At 34.3% G+C, this 17,422-nt stretch overlaps 1 protein-coding gene across 1 annotated transcript; it reads right to left on the reverse strand.

The window, feature by feature from the left end:
* Positions 1–4,178: 4,178 nt before the first annotated feature.
* Positions 4,179–17,064, reverse strand: LOC147066863 (phosphate carrier protein, mitochondrial-like). Its single transcript, XM_085954061.1, has 9 exons — positions 16,995–17,064; positions 16,226–16,357; positions 15,262–15,373; positions 13,789–13,958; positions 12,158–12,319; positions 10,893–11,071; positions 9,865–10,003; positions 7,753–7,884; positions 4,179–4,750 (listed from the first exon to the last, which is right to left on the reverse strand). Exons 2-9 carry the CDS (start codon positions 16,340–16,342, stop codon positions 4,667–4,669), a joined length of 1,095 nt encoding a protein of 364 aa, XP_085810187.1. The 5' UTR covers positions 16,343–16,357; positions 16,995–17,064; the 3' UTR covers positions 4,179–4,666.
* Between the last annotated feature and the right edge of the window lie 358 nt (positions 17,065–17,422).

Genomic DNA, 17,422 nt, shown 5'->3' on the forward strand with positions numbered 1-17,422 from the left:
AACTTAATGCTATTTTTTATTATTTAATATGATTATATTTTCACATATATTTATATATATATACGGTATATATTTGCGACCGAAATTCATCTTTTTACAATGAGTCACACCGTCTGTGGTGCAGGTGCAGTATATTTTTAGATTATTGTTTTCACAACGCGCATTTTAGTGTTAGTTCTCCAGGAATTTTGTCAGTGCACGACGTTTGCGAATCGATATTAAAAAATAGCTTGACTTAACAGAAAAAATACAGTTCGATTATGAAACATTTGTTTGTGTACATATGTACCTATGTGTAGTGCGTGTATAAAGTTCTTTATGTACTTTTATTGTTTTCTAACAAATTAATCGTGTCTGAACTAATTTTCTTCGTGCACATATTATACACGTAAAGCGGAGTGGAGAGTGATTGAAGTTGCTGATAAAATTATGTAACTATTAAATTAAAAATAAAATATCATTATTTTTCAATACTGTTACCCTTTGCAGCCCGTGAAAAATTAAAAAATGGATAAAATGAAATCAAAAAGCTTGTGCACTTTTTTTTTCATCAAATCCAAATTTTTGTATTTTTCCAATAATCTTCAGGGTATACGCTGTATATGTCTGAAATTAACTACCAAATTAAATAATCATCTCCTTCTTGGTTGTTCCCTCTTTTAAAAATTAGAATAGAAAATCTTTCATCTTTTGAGCGAACAAGACTTTCCACCCCTCTCGATCCTCTGTTTCGCCTTCCCTGGACCTAGTCTGAATGTAGCACTAGCATTTGTAACGCTGGCCGCTAATTCACACAGCTGCACAACAGTTTAATTGGTTTACTATTGCTAAACATCTTAAAAACGGACCTGCGCGGAAGCACGCTTACTTTCATGCGCATAATAGTAGGTGTTTAAACTGTCTAACTAGTCTGTGAGCGTAAACGTTGCGTCTATGTGAGGAAAGTCTGTTTTACAAGATACAATAGTATATTTACAGTTTTACAATGATCTAGATCGGGGTATTACAAAAAACTTTTACAAAGACAAGCACGAAAAATTATTGTTTTTAATGTGGTCGAATATTTAAAAGTGATGAAAAAACAGTACAATTATGATAGGTATATTATATTTTTATAGAAATGATTTTCACAGTATGCGTTTTTATAACAACTTTAATAAAAATATCAATTAAAAGACATTATTTGAATATTATAAAAAAATGTGATTGGGTCGTCGATATATTTAATATGTATACTGTTCACTTCTACTTATTAAGTCATAATTTGTGTTCTCCTAATTATTTAATTAATAAATACCTGCAGCAATATAACCAGTTAATGTGGGTTTAATAATTTATTTCCTTCCAAACTCAATAATCACCCAGTTTTAATTAACATAACTATCATAATACTAATAATAGGTGAAATTATTTTAATTTATTTTTCTATTGTTAATTATCGAATAATAATTGGGCTTCCAGTGAATAGGCGCGTACTGACTGAGCGAGCAGCCTCAGGCATTTCCTTGGCGAAAATCGCTGCGGCAGCTCGCGGGCCAGCTCGCAACAAAATTAACGTCACCGTGGATCGGTTGTGGCAATGCTCGGGCGAGGCGGCACGTGCGTTTGCCTCCGGCGAGTTGCGTACTGACTGAGCATTTTGCCTCACGAGACTTTTACGTATATTTTCTATGGCGAAGCTGCCTCGCGACCACGCGAGGCTGCTCGCTCAGTCAGTACGCACCTAATTAGGTACTGCGATTAGAATTGTTATAAATTAAAAACCTAATTTAGCCGGATTGGTTTTCTCAAAAAATGACAACATAAAAAATCTTCTACACGCGACTAAAGTGAGTTTCTGTTACCGCCGAGATCTTGTTGTGAACAGTAGTTTAATAATTTATTCATATTGAAAGTATCTTTGATGATTTTCTACACGTAATACAGAATGTTTCCTTCTTAGACACTCGTGTACTGGCTGAAAACAGCAGAACACAACCAAACATCAAATGAATACGGGTATTAATTAAGGCGCTAAGTACCAAAAAAATAAAAACTGACATTTTTATAGAAAAATGTTCTACATACCAACGCCAATAACTTAGTCTAAGTGCCTCAAGCAAGTCAAAAAAATACAGCAAAATAATTAAACCTGTCGAAGTTGTAAGTCCGTTGGCGTGTTTTATTTATAATGGTGTAAGTAGCACTGCAGTGGTCAACGGCATTCAATATAAAATAGCTGACGATGGTGTGTTGACACTTGCGAGTTCTTAATACCTAAAATTATAGAAGCTGCCGTGATTGCTTCACACTGTAAAATTATATTTTTCAAAAGGTCTGCTTCATGAAATTTTACTGTAATGACTCGGTATTTTGTAACTAAAGGCAATACTACTTTTTGGTACTTAGAGCCTTATTTAACTCTTTTACTCCCAGCTGATTTAGCCTAGCATATGCGAAAACTCCCAAGCGTTTTTTGACAACAAATCGTCGATTTAGTTTTTTTTAAATAACTAATTCTACACATGTTTTAAAAATTTGAAACTTTTTTTGTGTGTTCTCAATGGTGTATAAAGCAATAATAAGTAATAATATTGATAGTTTACATCAATAAAACAAAAGAAAAAAATAATGTATCAATATTTATTTAGAAATGAACGGATAAAACTATGTTTGAACAACAAAACAAGTGTGACAACATTTTTTTATTTATAATTGATATATCAAATTTTATAATATAATCTATCCTTATGTAGTAACAGAAAAAAAAATAAACATATTATTATTTCTCTATGAAATAGAATTTTTATAAAGTAATCAAAAAAAATCGTATAGTGTCAAGGTATTCAAGAATATTATTCAATTCACGAAATCGCAAGAGAATTCGATACAGTATCGACGACTAACTGATATGGAATGAAGTAATTTCAAAAAATAAGTCTCAAAGCACTAAATCATTTATAATAATATTTATATTCATGTATTTTTTCACCATCTTACCAAAAATACAGTGGCATCCATTGTTAGTTCAAAAATTACAAATTTCATTTTGTAATGTGATATATGAATCATAAAACAACTAAAAATATCAGAATTTAAAATGTGTCATAAAAATAATGTTTTATTATTTTTATGACCCTCTTTGGTCTCAAGTTCGACAGCAGAGCAATTATGACTTGTGAGTTATTAGGGTATGGCATAATTATAAACAATGCCAACACTAAAATAAATGTTACTCACAATCAACACACAGTGAATATAATGCTTCGTCTACATGAACGAAATATGACGGGAAAAAATTTGGAATAAATCGTAAATTTGGTTCCAAACTTTCGGCCGATGGATCGGCCCAGATGGAGTTTTCGCATAGGTATGGTGGGCCGAAATATCGGCCCCGTGGGAGTAAAAGGGTTAATACACGTATTCAAATAGTTTACTTTTACGTTGTTGGACTATAAAAGTGAATGGATGCATTTATTACTGCATTCAATATGTTTACAATGGATAGAGGTCGATGAAGGTGTCCCTGGGTATCATATCATGACTGATTTTCGTAATTTTAGAGTTGATTATAAAAAAACAGCAGACTTCAAAAGTGCAAACAAACCTTGATTCTTTTTTCAAAGCAGGATTACCAAATGCAAGCGTGTTGACATCGAACATAAATCTCACTTCAGTATATATCATCTTAAGACGAATAAACAGGATTTTGTTTGTTTTTATATAACGTACTTTCAGCTTTAACGGACACCCTCTCACCCAAATTAGTCCGTTAATAGTCCCCAACTTTCATTCTACTACTATCTTTCGTACAATTTGCTATTTCATACATTTCTTAAAATTTGGATTTTTAATAATGCAAAAACTGTACGCTTCCATGCAGTCATGCAGTGTAGTTCGCCACTATTGTTCTACTGCGCAGGCGTAGGTCGAAAAAAACTGTCGTATGAAAATTCAGAAGCTTCCAAACTTTTTTGATTCATGCAAGCAATCGTGCAACTTGCATGACAATACGTGTTTACATGTGCATTTTCTTGTTATGGCCGCAATAATACGTATCGTCAGCAGTAAATCCATGCACGTGTAAACGGGGTATTACTGTACTGCATAATTGCATGCTTGACTAAAACTGCAATGGGTGAATTTTATTGGGAAGGGGCAATGTAGGATTAGAATTAAGGAATATAATAATACGAAAATTTATATTCTATTAGATATATTTCATTTTAATATCTTCTAACATTAATATAACAACGTTTCACATTCATAATATCATCTCTTTGATTTAAAATAAGATATGGAAAAATCACAATATCAATTGATTATTGCTTTGAAGTAGAAATTTATACAAAAATAAACACACGAAGAGATATAATTGCTTTACAAACTAAGGCACTTCCAATATATTTGAAAAAAAAAAAGCACAGCAATTTTGGTATGACTTGATTATATACTTTGTGGAATTATGGAGTTATCCCAACAGACATTACGTCATGTTAACTACTGGAATGTGATTAGTCGATTCATGAGAACCATAGATATCAAAAAAAAATAATACTGCAAGGGCAATAGACAAATAATTAATCAAAACTGTCATGCTTTTGTTATTGTGTGTCCACTGGGCGTCTCGATTGTAGATTCTGTTATGATGTTTAATTATGTTTCTGGTTGTTCTTATAGAAGTAATTTAAGCCTTGCCTTCAGCTTCGAGCCTCTTCCTCATAGACTCGGGCATTTCTGGTGGAGGTGGTCTGGGCATGCGGAGATATACCTGAATAGATAAAATTTAATTAGTATTTCACACATTTATAAATTACCTGTAAATTAATCGATACTAGCCTATTTGTAGTAAAAATAAACATAGTGGATGTTCATAACCGGAATGTAAATCTGCATTATTATGGGGCTACATGGAATCTGGCCGCTAGCACTCCGTCCTCCCGGTGCAATGTGTGTCTATCCTTTCTATGTCCCACCCAGTTTTTAGATACCTTTGTCACAAAATCTTCAAATGTGTGCAGTTGCGATTTCTTAGCTAAAAGTAAGTAGGGTTAATAAGATGATTGTCGATTGTATTTAGATCGTGCTTGTTATTTCAGCTTCTCTTGGTCAATGCCTTCCATTTTTTCTTGTTTCCCACCCGAACCATAAAACCTTATGGTAATGCGTTTTGTTTATAAAAACAGTCACTGGTGGTTATGCTTTCACAAGTGATTATAACTGCACTAGACCTTACCTGTCACGCACCTGCATAAAGACTGCTTAGGGGCTTGTTGTACACAGGCTTAGCACTAATTATTTGTACTTGCTACTCGCACTAATACCGATACGTGGTAACAGGCCGAATACTAATGCTTATGACTTATGCGGCTTGCGTATGTGAGGCGGTATCAGTGCAAGTAGTGATTATTCATGATGAGCAGTAAGCCTGTGTAAACAAGCCTTTTTTTTTTTTTAAATAATTTTGGTATATTTCGGTATACACTTTTTCATTCATACTTATTTGTTTTCGTATTTTAAATTCATTAACCCCGGCCTAAACCATACTATAATAATAAATAAAGTATTATTCTATCTATAAAATATTCAAAGTTACGTATGATTTAATTGCATAATTTTAGATATTTTATAGATAGATGAGTATTTTTTTACTATTATCTATTATGGCTTGTCTTTCGCAGGGTTTAATTGAATTTTAAAAACTAACCAATACCATCTGTAAATTGTGGTCTTATTTCAATGAAAACAAATACGTATGACTGACAAAGTTTAGTGTGCATTATTTATGGCAGATATTAACAGCCTACCTACACCCTTCGCCACTATTATACACATTTACCATTATTTTCAATGCGTATGTGACTCTCATAGTCTTATTTATAAAAATTAATTTCAATTTGACACAAATTCATATAAATGAGCTGGAGAACAGTACCGATTATAAAACCTCAAGAGATACACTACAACAGTTCAGTCTACGAGAACAATGTTCAATCAGAAACATGTGTCTACACACACAAGTTGTGAATAGTGCAGGGTTGGCGAACCTTTTTACTAAATCTTAAATTAAAAATTTTCGGTACTGTTCGGTTATACGGAATACAGCGGAAAACACATTTTGAAAATAGCCGATAAACTGGATTATTAGTTAGGTTAACCTAACCAAACCTAACCTAACCTAAACTAACCCAAACTAACAAATAATCCAGTTTATCGGCTATTTTCAAAATGCGTTTTCCGCTGTATTCCGTATAACCGAACAGTACCAAATTTTCTTCTAAATCAAGCTACTTTGGCAATCGGTTTTGTTTTATTAAATCAATGTAGATACCTATTACTTTAATTACTAACCGACGTCGTGGATTTCTCCAATATTTTTTATGATGTAACTTACTTGAACTTGCTAATAATTCATAATTAACCATTTCTTTTATTCAACGAATAATTCACAAGATTTAAGAATGTACCAAAAACGCTGATGAGTGGGTATTAAAAAGACTAATAGTTAAAGTTTGTCGCAACTAGTACGTCGCCCTGTAGCATAGAGGTAAATGCAACGGACGGGGCGTAAACCCAGGAGAATGCAGGGTTCGATTCCCTGCCGGGGGCTTACTTTTTTCAAAAAGATTTTTTCTATTGGTCAGAAAGAAAAAATATATTTTTTAAATTCTATTAAAATAGTTTGAAAATTATAATTATTAGTTATTGAGATTCTATCTTTTGCCGTGTTTCTAGCCTTTCTATATCTTTTATTCTTTGAATAATTTTTTTCATCTTCAAAGAGATCGTGGAAGCATTTTAACCACACCTCCTTCATATTTTTTGTTTTTTCTTTCATTTTTAGCGATTATGTTTGAGGCAAAATAATAAGCAGTTGTTTATATTTGAATGACTGCCGATAAATTTCATCAGGTTTGTTGAATGAATATTTTTATTTTTAAATGCCTGATTTTCTCAAGCACTGTAAATCGATCAAAATCAGTGGTTGACTACGCGGCTTCTTCCGCCGCCTAGTGAGGTAATTACGATCATATCATGTGTGACGCACAAAGCTTAAGGACCGGCCTATCAAATTATATTTTTACATTAATTTATGAATTTCGTCGTTGCAGTTTCACAGCATCGATTGGTAAATGTTATTCGTAAAAATAATATTAAAAACCGAAGAAAATATGCTTGGCTATGTCGTCATTATTTTTTTAATATTATGGAGGTATTATATTTCAGTGGTTGACTTTCAAAACTGGACATGTCCCATATATGCCGATAATGTGTTATTATCATTCTATAACCTCATACACACTTTGTTGACTTTCAAAAATAGCCACAAAACATCAATTTCATATTGAAAAGAGGTTTCAAAAAGTAGGTTGACATTCAAATAGGGACACGTCCAACATTGTTGACATTCGAAATGAGACATGTCACTTTCAGCTAATGGCGGGACTGTATTGAGTCACGTGACCAAGTATGTTGTCATATTATGATCCGACAGTTTAGTTTTTGTCGCGTGCGTGTTTTCGTTCTGCATTTTTATTTGAAAAGTTCATTTATCTCTGAGGAGTAAATGGTGGACATGTCCAGTTTTGAAAAATAACTACTGATTTATTTGTAAAACTCTTTTGTATTTTTTTTAATATGTAATTTTTTTCTCTTCAAAATAAAACATTCGCGTGAAATGCAAAATCTCCCGTGCCATAGGTTCGCCATCCCTGGAATAGTGTATGTACGACTTCAACATCTACAGCATGAATAAAATCAACCAAATATTACCTTAACGCCATCATAGATGAACCACTGCAGGGCGGTCAATGTACCGATCATGACGATCCTAGCACCGAGTCCCTTCCATACTCCTGCCCATCCGAGTTTTCCCACGATACCTCCAACGGTGGCCGTACCATCCTATAAAAACAAAAGAAGAGTGTTACCAACATTGACTCTTTTTAATTGTTTTCCATTTCTTAATAATGGCAAGAAAATTTTTGGTACTTTAATAGTTTATTGACTTCAAACTGAAACTATAACTTAATCATGTTTTGGGGCATCCCTGTGGTTGTTTAGTGCCTCTTTAGTACCCCTGTATGACTGTATTTATCAAGTGGTTATCCATTCGCTAAATGAGTGGCGAAGGGTGGAGGTAGGCTGTTAAGATCCGCCATAAATAGTGCACACTAAACTTTGTCAGTCATACGTATTTGTTTTCATTGAAATAAGACTACAATTTACAGATGATGTTGGTTACTTCTTAAAATTCAATTAAACCCTGTGAAAACCAAGCCATAATAAATAATAGTCAAAAAATACTTGTCTATCTATAAAACATCGAAAATTATGAATTTAAATCAAACATTACTTTGGATATTTTATAGATAGAATAATATTATTTATCTATTATAGTTTGGTTCAGGCAGGGCTTAATGAATTTAACAACATTAACCTACAATATGTGTAATATGTATTTTTAATCCAACGAAAACAAATAAGTATGAATGAAAAAGTGTGCACAATGTTGTCGTGTCGCCCAAAGTATACTAAAACTATATGGTTTGGTTTCGGCAGGGTTTATTGATTTTAAACTAACTAACATCTGTAAATTATTGTAGTCTCAGTTCAATAAAAACAAATACGTATGACTAACAAAGTTTAAGGCTATACCTCAGTTGAGGCATGGTCTAAAAAGATCGTGGCTAGGCGATGCGCGGATTGTGCAAATGACGTGTGCCGAATGAAATATAATTTGTCATATAAATCCAACATGCGTCCATTTAATGTTCTATTAGTAACAATAATATATTCATTGACATGTTTTCTTTTTCAAGTAAATGGGTAACGTTTTTTTAGACATCTTTACACGATTTAAGAATTAATACCCCCATCGCCATCACGAAACAAATTGACGTGTTCACAGCTCGACGTTCACTCTCCGATTGCCAGCGAGTCCAAAATTTCGTTGCACCTATACTTGAAAATTATTTGCCGTTTCACTGAAGTACTGTCTTAATGTGCACTATTTATGGCGGATCTTAACAGCCTACCTCCACCCTTCGCCACTGCTATTTAATCAGTTCAGTGACGACTATAACATTGCATAATCTGCTTCTTTATCCATTGGTTTTGTTTTGTGATTTTTTCGAGTTATGCCCAATATTTACTTTTCTGTGACATGTTGCGCTACTCCCTTTTGGGTCAATAATTTATACTTTACAGCGCCTGTACACGTCAATGGATTTACTTGCAGCAATAGTGTGTATTTTAAACTAACGTGATAATAACTGTTTACACATAAAAGTGCTGGCTGTCTCGCCAATCTCATTCTTCAAGAGTAAGCGAGACGCGATGTTGTCATTTTATAGTATATAGATATAGTCTGCGTGGTGTAGTTCGTTTTTTACCGGCAGGTTCGCCACCATCGTTCTACTGCGCAGGCGCAGATATCGAACAATCCCAACTGTCACGTGAAAATTCAGATGCTTCTGAACTGTTTTGATTCATGAATGCAGTCTTGCAACTTGCATGATAATACATGTTTACACGTGCATGTTGTTATGGCCGCGATAATACGTACTGTCAGCAGTAAATCCATGCATGTGTGAATTAAGCGTGGGTATTAAGCCGGGTACTTATCAGTGAGCCGTAACTGTGACCGTTGCAGATACAGAAACTAGTATGGATGCCAAATAATTAGTTCGCATTTAGAGTAAAGTTGGTTACAGTTAGCATCAATCGCTAATGAGCACCCGGCTTAAGACTTAATGGGGTCATTTTTTTAAAATACGCTTCATGCAAGGAAAAAATCTTCCATCTGGACACATTCATCCGACAACATTTCGGAATAACATGAGACTAATTTGTCAAGATTGTAATGAATAGATAAGAGCATACCTGGTTTAGCTTGGACACAACAGTATCAGCAGGATGTGAGACGATGGCGCAGAAGACACCGGCAATGTAACCGGCGGCGAATGTCACCACCAGCTGCTCGCCTTTGGAGCAGTCGTCACGGGGCTTCGGAACCACAAACCTGCGATAATACACTCAATCATCAGGTATAGAAATCGAATAGTCTGACTTAAAATAAGTATCCCACCGACAATAATTACTATAGGAATATTAAATTGGTTTTTGATGATTTTTAATTGGCTGAGAGGGTATTGTGAAGGAAGGAAGTAACTATGTAGTTTTTTTAAACTAGAGAAGAGAGGAGTAGTCTTTGAGATTTCGAAATGAAGGGATAAAAACACCTTGCATTGGTGTTACAAAAATAAAATAAACAGATACAATTCAATCATTACATTTAGACGAACAATCACACAAATTATACATAATAGAATGTAGGTAACCGAAGCAAAAAGGACTGTGTGCAATGTTGCCAATGCAGATAATATTAATTTTTATAGTTACCAATTCTATCATATAGTAAAACCTCAGATACAAGAGACTAAATTTCCAGTTCATATTCTGCTCATAAACAAAATTCAGCGCATGATTAGCATGTGATCACACGGGATTATGCATGGTAATTGATTCTGTTGTCGCGTGACTTTCTGAAGCATTTATAACATGTATAGAAGAGTTTTTTTTGTGTTTTCATAAAATTTTAACTGTGGTTTATTTTGTTAAGTTAAATACTAATACTTGATTAAAAACAGGTAAACCAACTAATATTTTTAACATATTATATGTATTAGGAAAAGCTACTTTATTATAAATGGAAAGCATCAAAGTTTTACTTTACTACATATAAACGCTCTGTGAATCGCTTTAAAATGTTTTAATACAAAAAATTCAAATTAACATCAAGGATTAATATTCTCTTTGTTTGACATCTATGAAATAAAAAATATCTCATTTTCTCCGATTATGCTGACATGAGGAATACAAATCATTTTATTTATGCGTGATATTCTTACTTGTAGAGGAGCTCTACGGTCTTTTCAAAGCAGGCGAACTTCATCATGGTGTAAGGGATCTGCCTGAGCCAAAGGGGAACCAATCCTTTGTAGAAGGTCATCACGCCTTCTTGCTTTATCATCTTGGGAAGGGCCTCCCTCAGGTTGTTGGCAAAGCCAGGCATGGTTTGGATACGCACCTAGACAGAATACAATACAGTATAACAATGATAATCTAGTCTAAATACAAAATATATTGATAAACTTTTGCATGTTTAAAGCAAACACTTTGTCAAGTCTGTGTCTAGGCTACCCAAAATCAATCATTCTTGTTTAAAATTCTGTTACGGAAACGTTATATATTCATAGGCTCTATCTACAATCTGATGTAGATCTTTGTCACCTCACGAAGATGTTTTTTACAGATTATTTTCTTACGAAAAATGTCTGTCGGTCACTTGCTCAACCTCTAATGTAGTTTCATGATCTGGGTCCAAACACAAAATTATAAAATCATCTTTGCCCATATCCACCCCTTAGTTGGAGCATATGGACACCACGCGGCGCCTCCAAGAATCCCTGTCGCTCGCCAGTCTTCTTGCTTCGTTCCGGGTGAAACCAGCATCCCGTAGCTCCTCCGTATACACTCTATAGATAGTATTTAGCGGCCTTCCAGGACGCCGGAATCCGCCTCTTCACTCTCAGTGTAATGAGAGGCTGCTTGGTGTGTTCTTTTATCTCCTCGTTGCTCCTAAAGTCATACCCACCGCACGCCTAGTATCTGTCGCAAACATCTGTTTTCGAAACTCAGTATACGGTTGCTCTGAGCCTTCATAAGGTGCCATGATTCGCTACCGTAAAGCAGCACAATCAGAATGCAAGCGTCGAATAGGCGGCATTTGGTTTTGGCTAATTACAATCGTGAGTCCCAGACACTCCACATCAAGTTGAATGTTGCTCCAGCCATTCCCATTCCGATAGCGAGCTCTCTCTGCAACATGCCATCTCCCGTGATGTATACCACCAGGTATTTGAAGCTGTCGACGCTCTCGATGTTTTGCACGTCGAATATTACGCTCATTATGAAGTACAATATGTGAATTTACAAAACCCAAGATTCCATTCTGAGACCCACGACTTATTAAACGAACACGTTACCAATCCTTTGTATAAGCTTGTCTCACTCGTACAATAGCGTACATTTTATAGTGACAGAACCGAGTAAGATTTGATGATATCTTGACAATTGGCATGTATGCAGGATGGCTATTTAAAACATTAGTTACCTTGACGGCTTCCATGGGTGACAGAGCGATGTCGGCGAAGAACTCAGCTGATGCTGAAGCGGCCAAGTAGAGAAGCGTGCGGTTGGTGTATGCTGCCTCTTCCGAAATCATGCTGGCGTATTGTACTTTGAACAATTCGTACAGGCCAAATTTGCACATACCCTTAAAGAAAATTCAACATATTAATTTAATAGCAGGCTTCCGTTAAATGAATCATCTTTCCCATATCAAGTAATTACAAACAGGTAACCGTAATTAATAATCTTGCCTTTATCGATATATTACATATCGGCAACAACGGTTATAACAAGAGCAAATATCAACACCACTTTTGGGTCCACATTCCGTGAAGCAGTGTTTTTCAATTTGCAAACTACATACCGGGGTCTCCAAATTTTCCTAAGTTTTACCTATAAATAGCATAATCACATAAAATACTTTATTTTGTTTCAGCGCCATGTCAAAGTCTGTTTTCAAAATGGCAAATTATAATTCCATACAAATTTTACTTCTGCCAACTAATATATTTTTTGAGATACGGGACTCTTAAGGCGAAGTCTTCACTGAGCCTTTTTTAAAGAGGCACCTAGCGGAAAAATACGAAGCTTGCAATTTGAGACATTTTTTTGATAATTTACAATTTCAACTGTATTAATAAATAAAAAATTAAATAAATAAAGAGGATTTCAAGTTATACACATTTATATTTTTTATAAAAATCGATGTTTTTTAAAATAGATATAAAAAATATTAAAACTATGAATTAGTCAAAAATCTCTTAGGTGATGCTTAGAAAACTTAATAAACTAAATTTTAATAATAAATATGACTATAAAATATATGTAATAAATAGGGTGCGGTCCGATTCAACAAATTCACATTTTATTACATTTTTTACAATTGTAAGTTTATCTTTGACTTAAAATAAAAAATATTTTTCTTTTTAATGTTTTCAGACACATATTTATTCAATAATACAGTTGAAATCGTAAATTATCAAAAAAATATCTCAAATTGCAAGCTTCATATTATTCCGCTAGGTGCCTCTTTAAAAAAGGCTCAGTGAAGACTTCGCCTTAAGTACATGATATTAACTCTCTTTTTTATTTGGTTTATACGAAATGTGCATACAAATTGACTTATGGGTGTACGTTGCACTTTTTTTATGGAGTGTCATATTTAACTATTATTATTATGTCGACGCGCGGTGTGACAAGGGAATTTGGCATAGAAAAAGCCACAAGTGATTCAAAAGAGACTGTTACATGCTGCAAAAGTTACTGTTTGCGGTTTTTGGGCTGGAGGTGTCATCGAACCGTACTATTTCTTCGAAAATGATGAAAGAGCAACCATTACGGTCAATGGCGTCCGCGATAGGCAAATGATAATTGACTTTTTGTGGCCGGAACTGGAAGATTTGACAACAGGATGGGACCACATGCTTGGATAATCCCTTTACTATAACAACAGATGGTTTATACGCAAAACCATACTATCGGATGCACAATCCTAAGATGGTGTTTAATAACAACTAAAATTTACCAATTTCCAATGACGTTTCTCCAATAAGCATAGAAGAATTATCAATCAAGTGAATTAACAAAACATTTCTGTGCTTAGTAAACACATACCTGGGCAGAGTATCCAAACAAGGTCGGGGCCCATCCTTTGGCAAGACCTCGGACGCCTTCTTCCTTGACGGAAACCGAAAAGCCTTTGAGGACATTTTTGTACTTGTCAGGGTCCACTTGGAGACGGCACTTCACCAGATCCAGTGGTACCATAGCAGTGTGAGTGAGTCCTGCAAAACACATAACATTAAGCAAATATAATATACATTGGTTACAAATATTAGAATGGAACAGGCAAAATATCTTATGATCTTAAAACTCTCATAACAAAACCAAATATTTTGCTAGCTCTAGTACTGATGTTAAGAATATGCTGAATGATAGTGAGCTTTGCAATTTGCTCATACAATACACCTAAATTCTTTACCTCAGTATTATACCAGACAATGTGTACGCCCTAGATACTATTTCGCAATAGTCTATCTATTTTGAATAAAATTATTTCATTCATTCTTTCAAGGCACTCCTTATTGTTCCCATGCAGTCTAGATCAGGGATAGCCAACCTTTTTATACCTACCGCCCACTTTTGTATCTCTGTTAGTAGTAAAATTTTCTAGTTGCCCACCGGTTCCACAGTAATGGTGATTTATAAAGTAGAGAAGTAACTTTACTTTATAAAATTTATAAAGCAGAGTTACAGCTAGTTAAAGCATTTAATAATAATTACTTACCAAATACTTTCGGCTAAGTTTGGCAGAATAAATCTTTTTTAAAATTTAAATTGTCACAGGGAATTTTATGAAAACATAATGAAAATGTTTTTAAAACCCCTACCGCCCACCATGAAAGCTGGAACGCCCACTAGTGGGCGGTAGGGACCAGGTTGACTACCCCTGGTCAAGATCAACTACATCATGGCACTGCATGATGTGATTCAAAAGTTCTAAAAAGTTTAATAATATTAACATCAATTACTTTAAAGAAGTTTTACTTTAACCGTGCATGCCCCAGCACACGAACATTTTTTTACATTTCTATTTGTTTTATGATTTCTAATTGGTAATCAATTTGGCCATGAAAGAAGAGAACAAAATACCTAATTATCATTCACTACAGAACACATAATGATTTTAGTAATTGGCTCAATTTTGTAAAGAATTGAAAAATGTCATTTGAATTCAATATTGTTATCTGACCCACATCCTACACAATCAATCAACCATGAAATGCTTAATATCAAAAAAATGTTTTCTGACTGTCTTGCAAAATACACCTCACATATTATTTACTAGTAACAGCTTTCTCAAAACTTCAAGATCGGCAAAAATTGATTTGATATTAATTGATAAACAAAAGACCTACAGTAATCCTTACCAATTTTTTAATAGTTGCAAGAAATACATACTGCCTAAACTAAAATTTGATGCCTCTATTAAAATAAAAACTGTTTATTTGTCATATATCATAAAAAGGCCCTCCGTGAAGTAGATTGAGCGAAAGATGGAGCATTAGTATAAATCAGTTGTGTTACCACAAGAAAGAATTCCTCCGAGGCCGCAGAGAAGGAAATATTGGTTGGAGCCAAACTCACAGGAGTCACCCTGTGGTCCCGGTGGGGTAGAAGCCGCTGCAATGTGTCGAGCCTGTTACCAAATAAATATTATTAAAAAACGTAATCAATTATAGTGGCAACATGGTAAGAGAATTATTACCGTGCACAAGAAATGGGCGGGGCTAATTTGTATATACGACTATGGTCATTATCGGTGATAGTGTTTATTCTGTCGCACAAGTTCGTCTTGCTCTCGGCCCCTTTCCTGTTCTGATTCGTTATCCACCTGAATTATCAGACCTCACTTAGTATGATAAATTGCACAAATTTATCGGTCATACATTCATTTTGATTTCTACTTTTAAAATGTGACTTTAAACTGTTTTACAAGTTTTGTTTTTAACAATATCGAATACCGTATCTTTAGCACAGTGATGGCAGACCTTTTGAGTTCGGTGTGTAAAGATTCTAAAAAAATCTAGAACTCAGGTATCGTGTCACATCTTGAAATATCCATAATTTTGTGATATTTGCAGCCCTAGTAAAAAAAAATATTCTTTTTTGTTGCTGAATTGCATTTGGTAAATCTTCAATTAATGGTTGGTAATTCGTGCTAAGCCGCCAGGTGCGTCCGTCTGCTATGAACACACCCGATCTCTTCATTTGAGCTCTACACTTACGAGCTTACTATACGACTACACTTAGTACACCAGGAAAAATAATTCATAAACGATGCTTGTCACCTTTAACATGCATGTCATAGGTTCGCCATCACTGCTTTAGCATAAATTGTTATTACTTAATTTCATTTAGGATTGATACCCATGTATATTTTTTGAAATCTCATGACTATGTTTTCAAGTAAAATAAGCTAGCTATTATAGATTAGTCAAGTGTAATTTGATCAACCCCATCTATGAAAATTAAACAGATATATACTTACAGGAACTAAAGCCTTGGCAAGAGTATCCCTGTTGCTTTCCTGCTGCTGACAGTGTGCCGTGGAGAGAGGCCCCTTGAAGGGGGAGCCCCGAGCCAAATCGACAAATGATGAGAACATTGCTGCAGCTAATTGCTGCAAAATATGAGAGAATTAGAAACTACAGCCTGAGCAATGTCAAACTACAATTCCCTCACTCTTTTAAGTACAAATCTATGCCTTTGGCTTCAAGTTTCGTTCATTATATTTATTAAGATTCGATATAAATAGTGCACACTTAACTTTGTCAGTCATACGTATTTATTTTTATTGTTAACTTAACAGCCTACTTCCACCCTTCGCCGCTGATGTGGGGTTACATGCTATTCACTGAATTTCATTAAAAAGCAGATGGACAATCAAGTGAATGACATTACAAACACCCAAATTCAAACACGTCGAGGAAAATGTCTGAATTTCGCCATAAATAAAAAGCAGCACTATGATTTGAAATGAATGCAGTCAACGATTTCTTTTTTAATAATTTCCACAAATTTGAGCATTTACGCAGTATAAAGTTTTCAAACATCCATTTCATGATTCGTATTGTGGAAAATTGTGATCAATCATCGCAATATCAAGAGATCAAAGTGTGCAACAGACTTTTCATATGGAGTGTTTTAGGTTATATTTCGTCCATGTTCAAATAAATAGTGGTCCATGTGCACACATAATAGGTATATGTTTAAATAAAATAATAGCAAACGTTTAAATCGTGCAACTTATAACTTACATGTCCAATGCTGAGAAAACGAGATCTCAAAAGAAGGGCGCCCTCGCTATCTTTCCCTGAGTGCTAAAGTGACAGGTGTCACCAATGCTGCCAGATGAAATTGAAAAAATTCGGATTAATAATTTTTTCAATACTGTGGATTCAAAAAACGTATCAAATTTAACTATTTTTCAAGAAATACAAGCTAAGTAGTCTCTATTAAAAATTAGTATTCTAATGTTCTTATAAATAATGTAAGAAAACTACACAAAGGCATTTCTGCAATAAAAATAAATGTAAATAATTACTTCGAGTCAAATTATGGTAAAATTACGAAATTTTAAATATACATAGCAACACTATGTGTCACACGCTTGGCGTATGAGATTTCATGGTTACCACATTAACGGACATAAATATTAATAGCGCTAATTTTTACTGGTTTAAAT

The sequence above is a fragment of the Rhyacophila brunnea genome, unplaced genomic scaffold (genome assembly GCF_057557595.1).
Source record: "Rhyacophila brunnea isolate RB1 unplaced genomic scaffold, BYU_Rbru_1.0 scaffold_4, whole genome shotgun sequence".
NCBI classification, from domain to species: domain Eukaryota; kingdom Metazoa; phylum Arthropoda; class Insecta; order Trichoptera; family Rhyacophilidae; genus Rhyacophila; species Rhyacophila brunnea.

Excerpts from the sequence above, each read along its gene's own strand:
- LOC147066863 (XM_085954061.1), bottom strand. The coding sequence starts at position 16,342 with ATGTTCTCATCATTTGTCGATTTGGCTCGGGGCTCCCCCTTCAAGGGG. Across the intron at positions 12,320-13,788 it reads TGTTTGGATACTCTGCCCAG|GGTATGTGCAAATTTGGCCT; the intron begins GTATGTGTTTAC and ends ATTTTCTTTAAG. Across the intron at positions 11,072-12,157 it reads CACCCATGGAAGCCGTCAAG|GTGCGTATCCAAACCATGCC; the intron begins GTAACTAATGTT and ends TATTCTGTCTAG.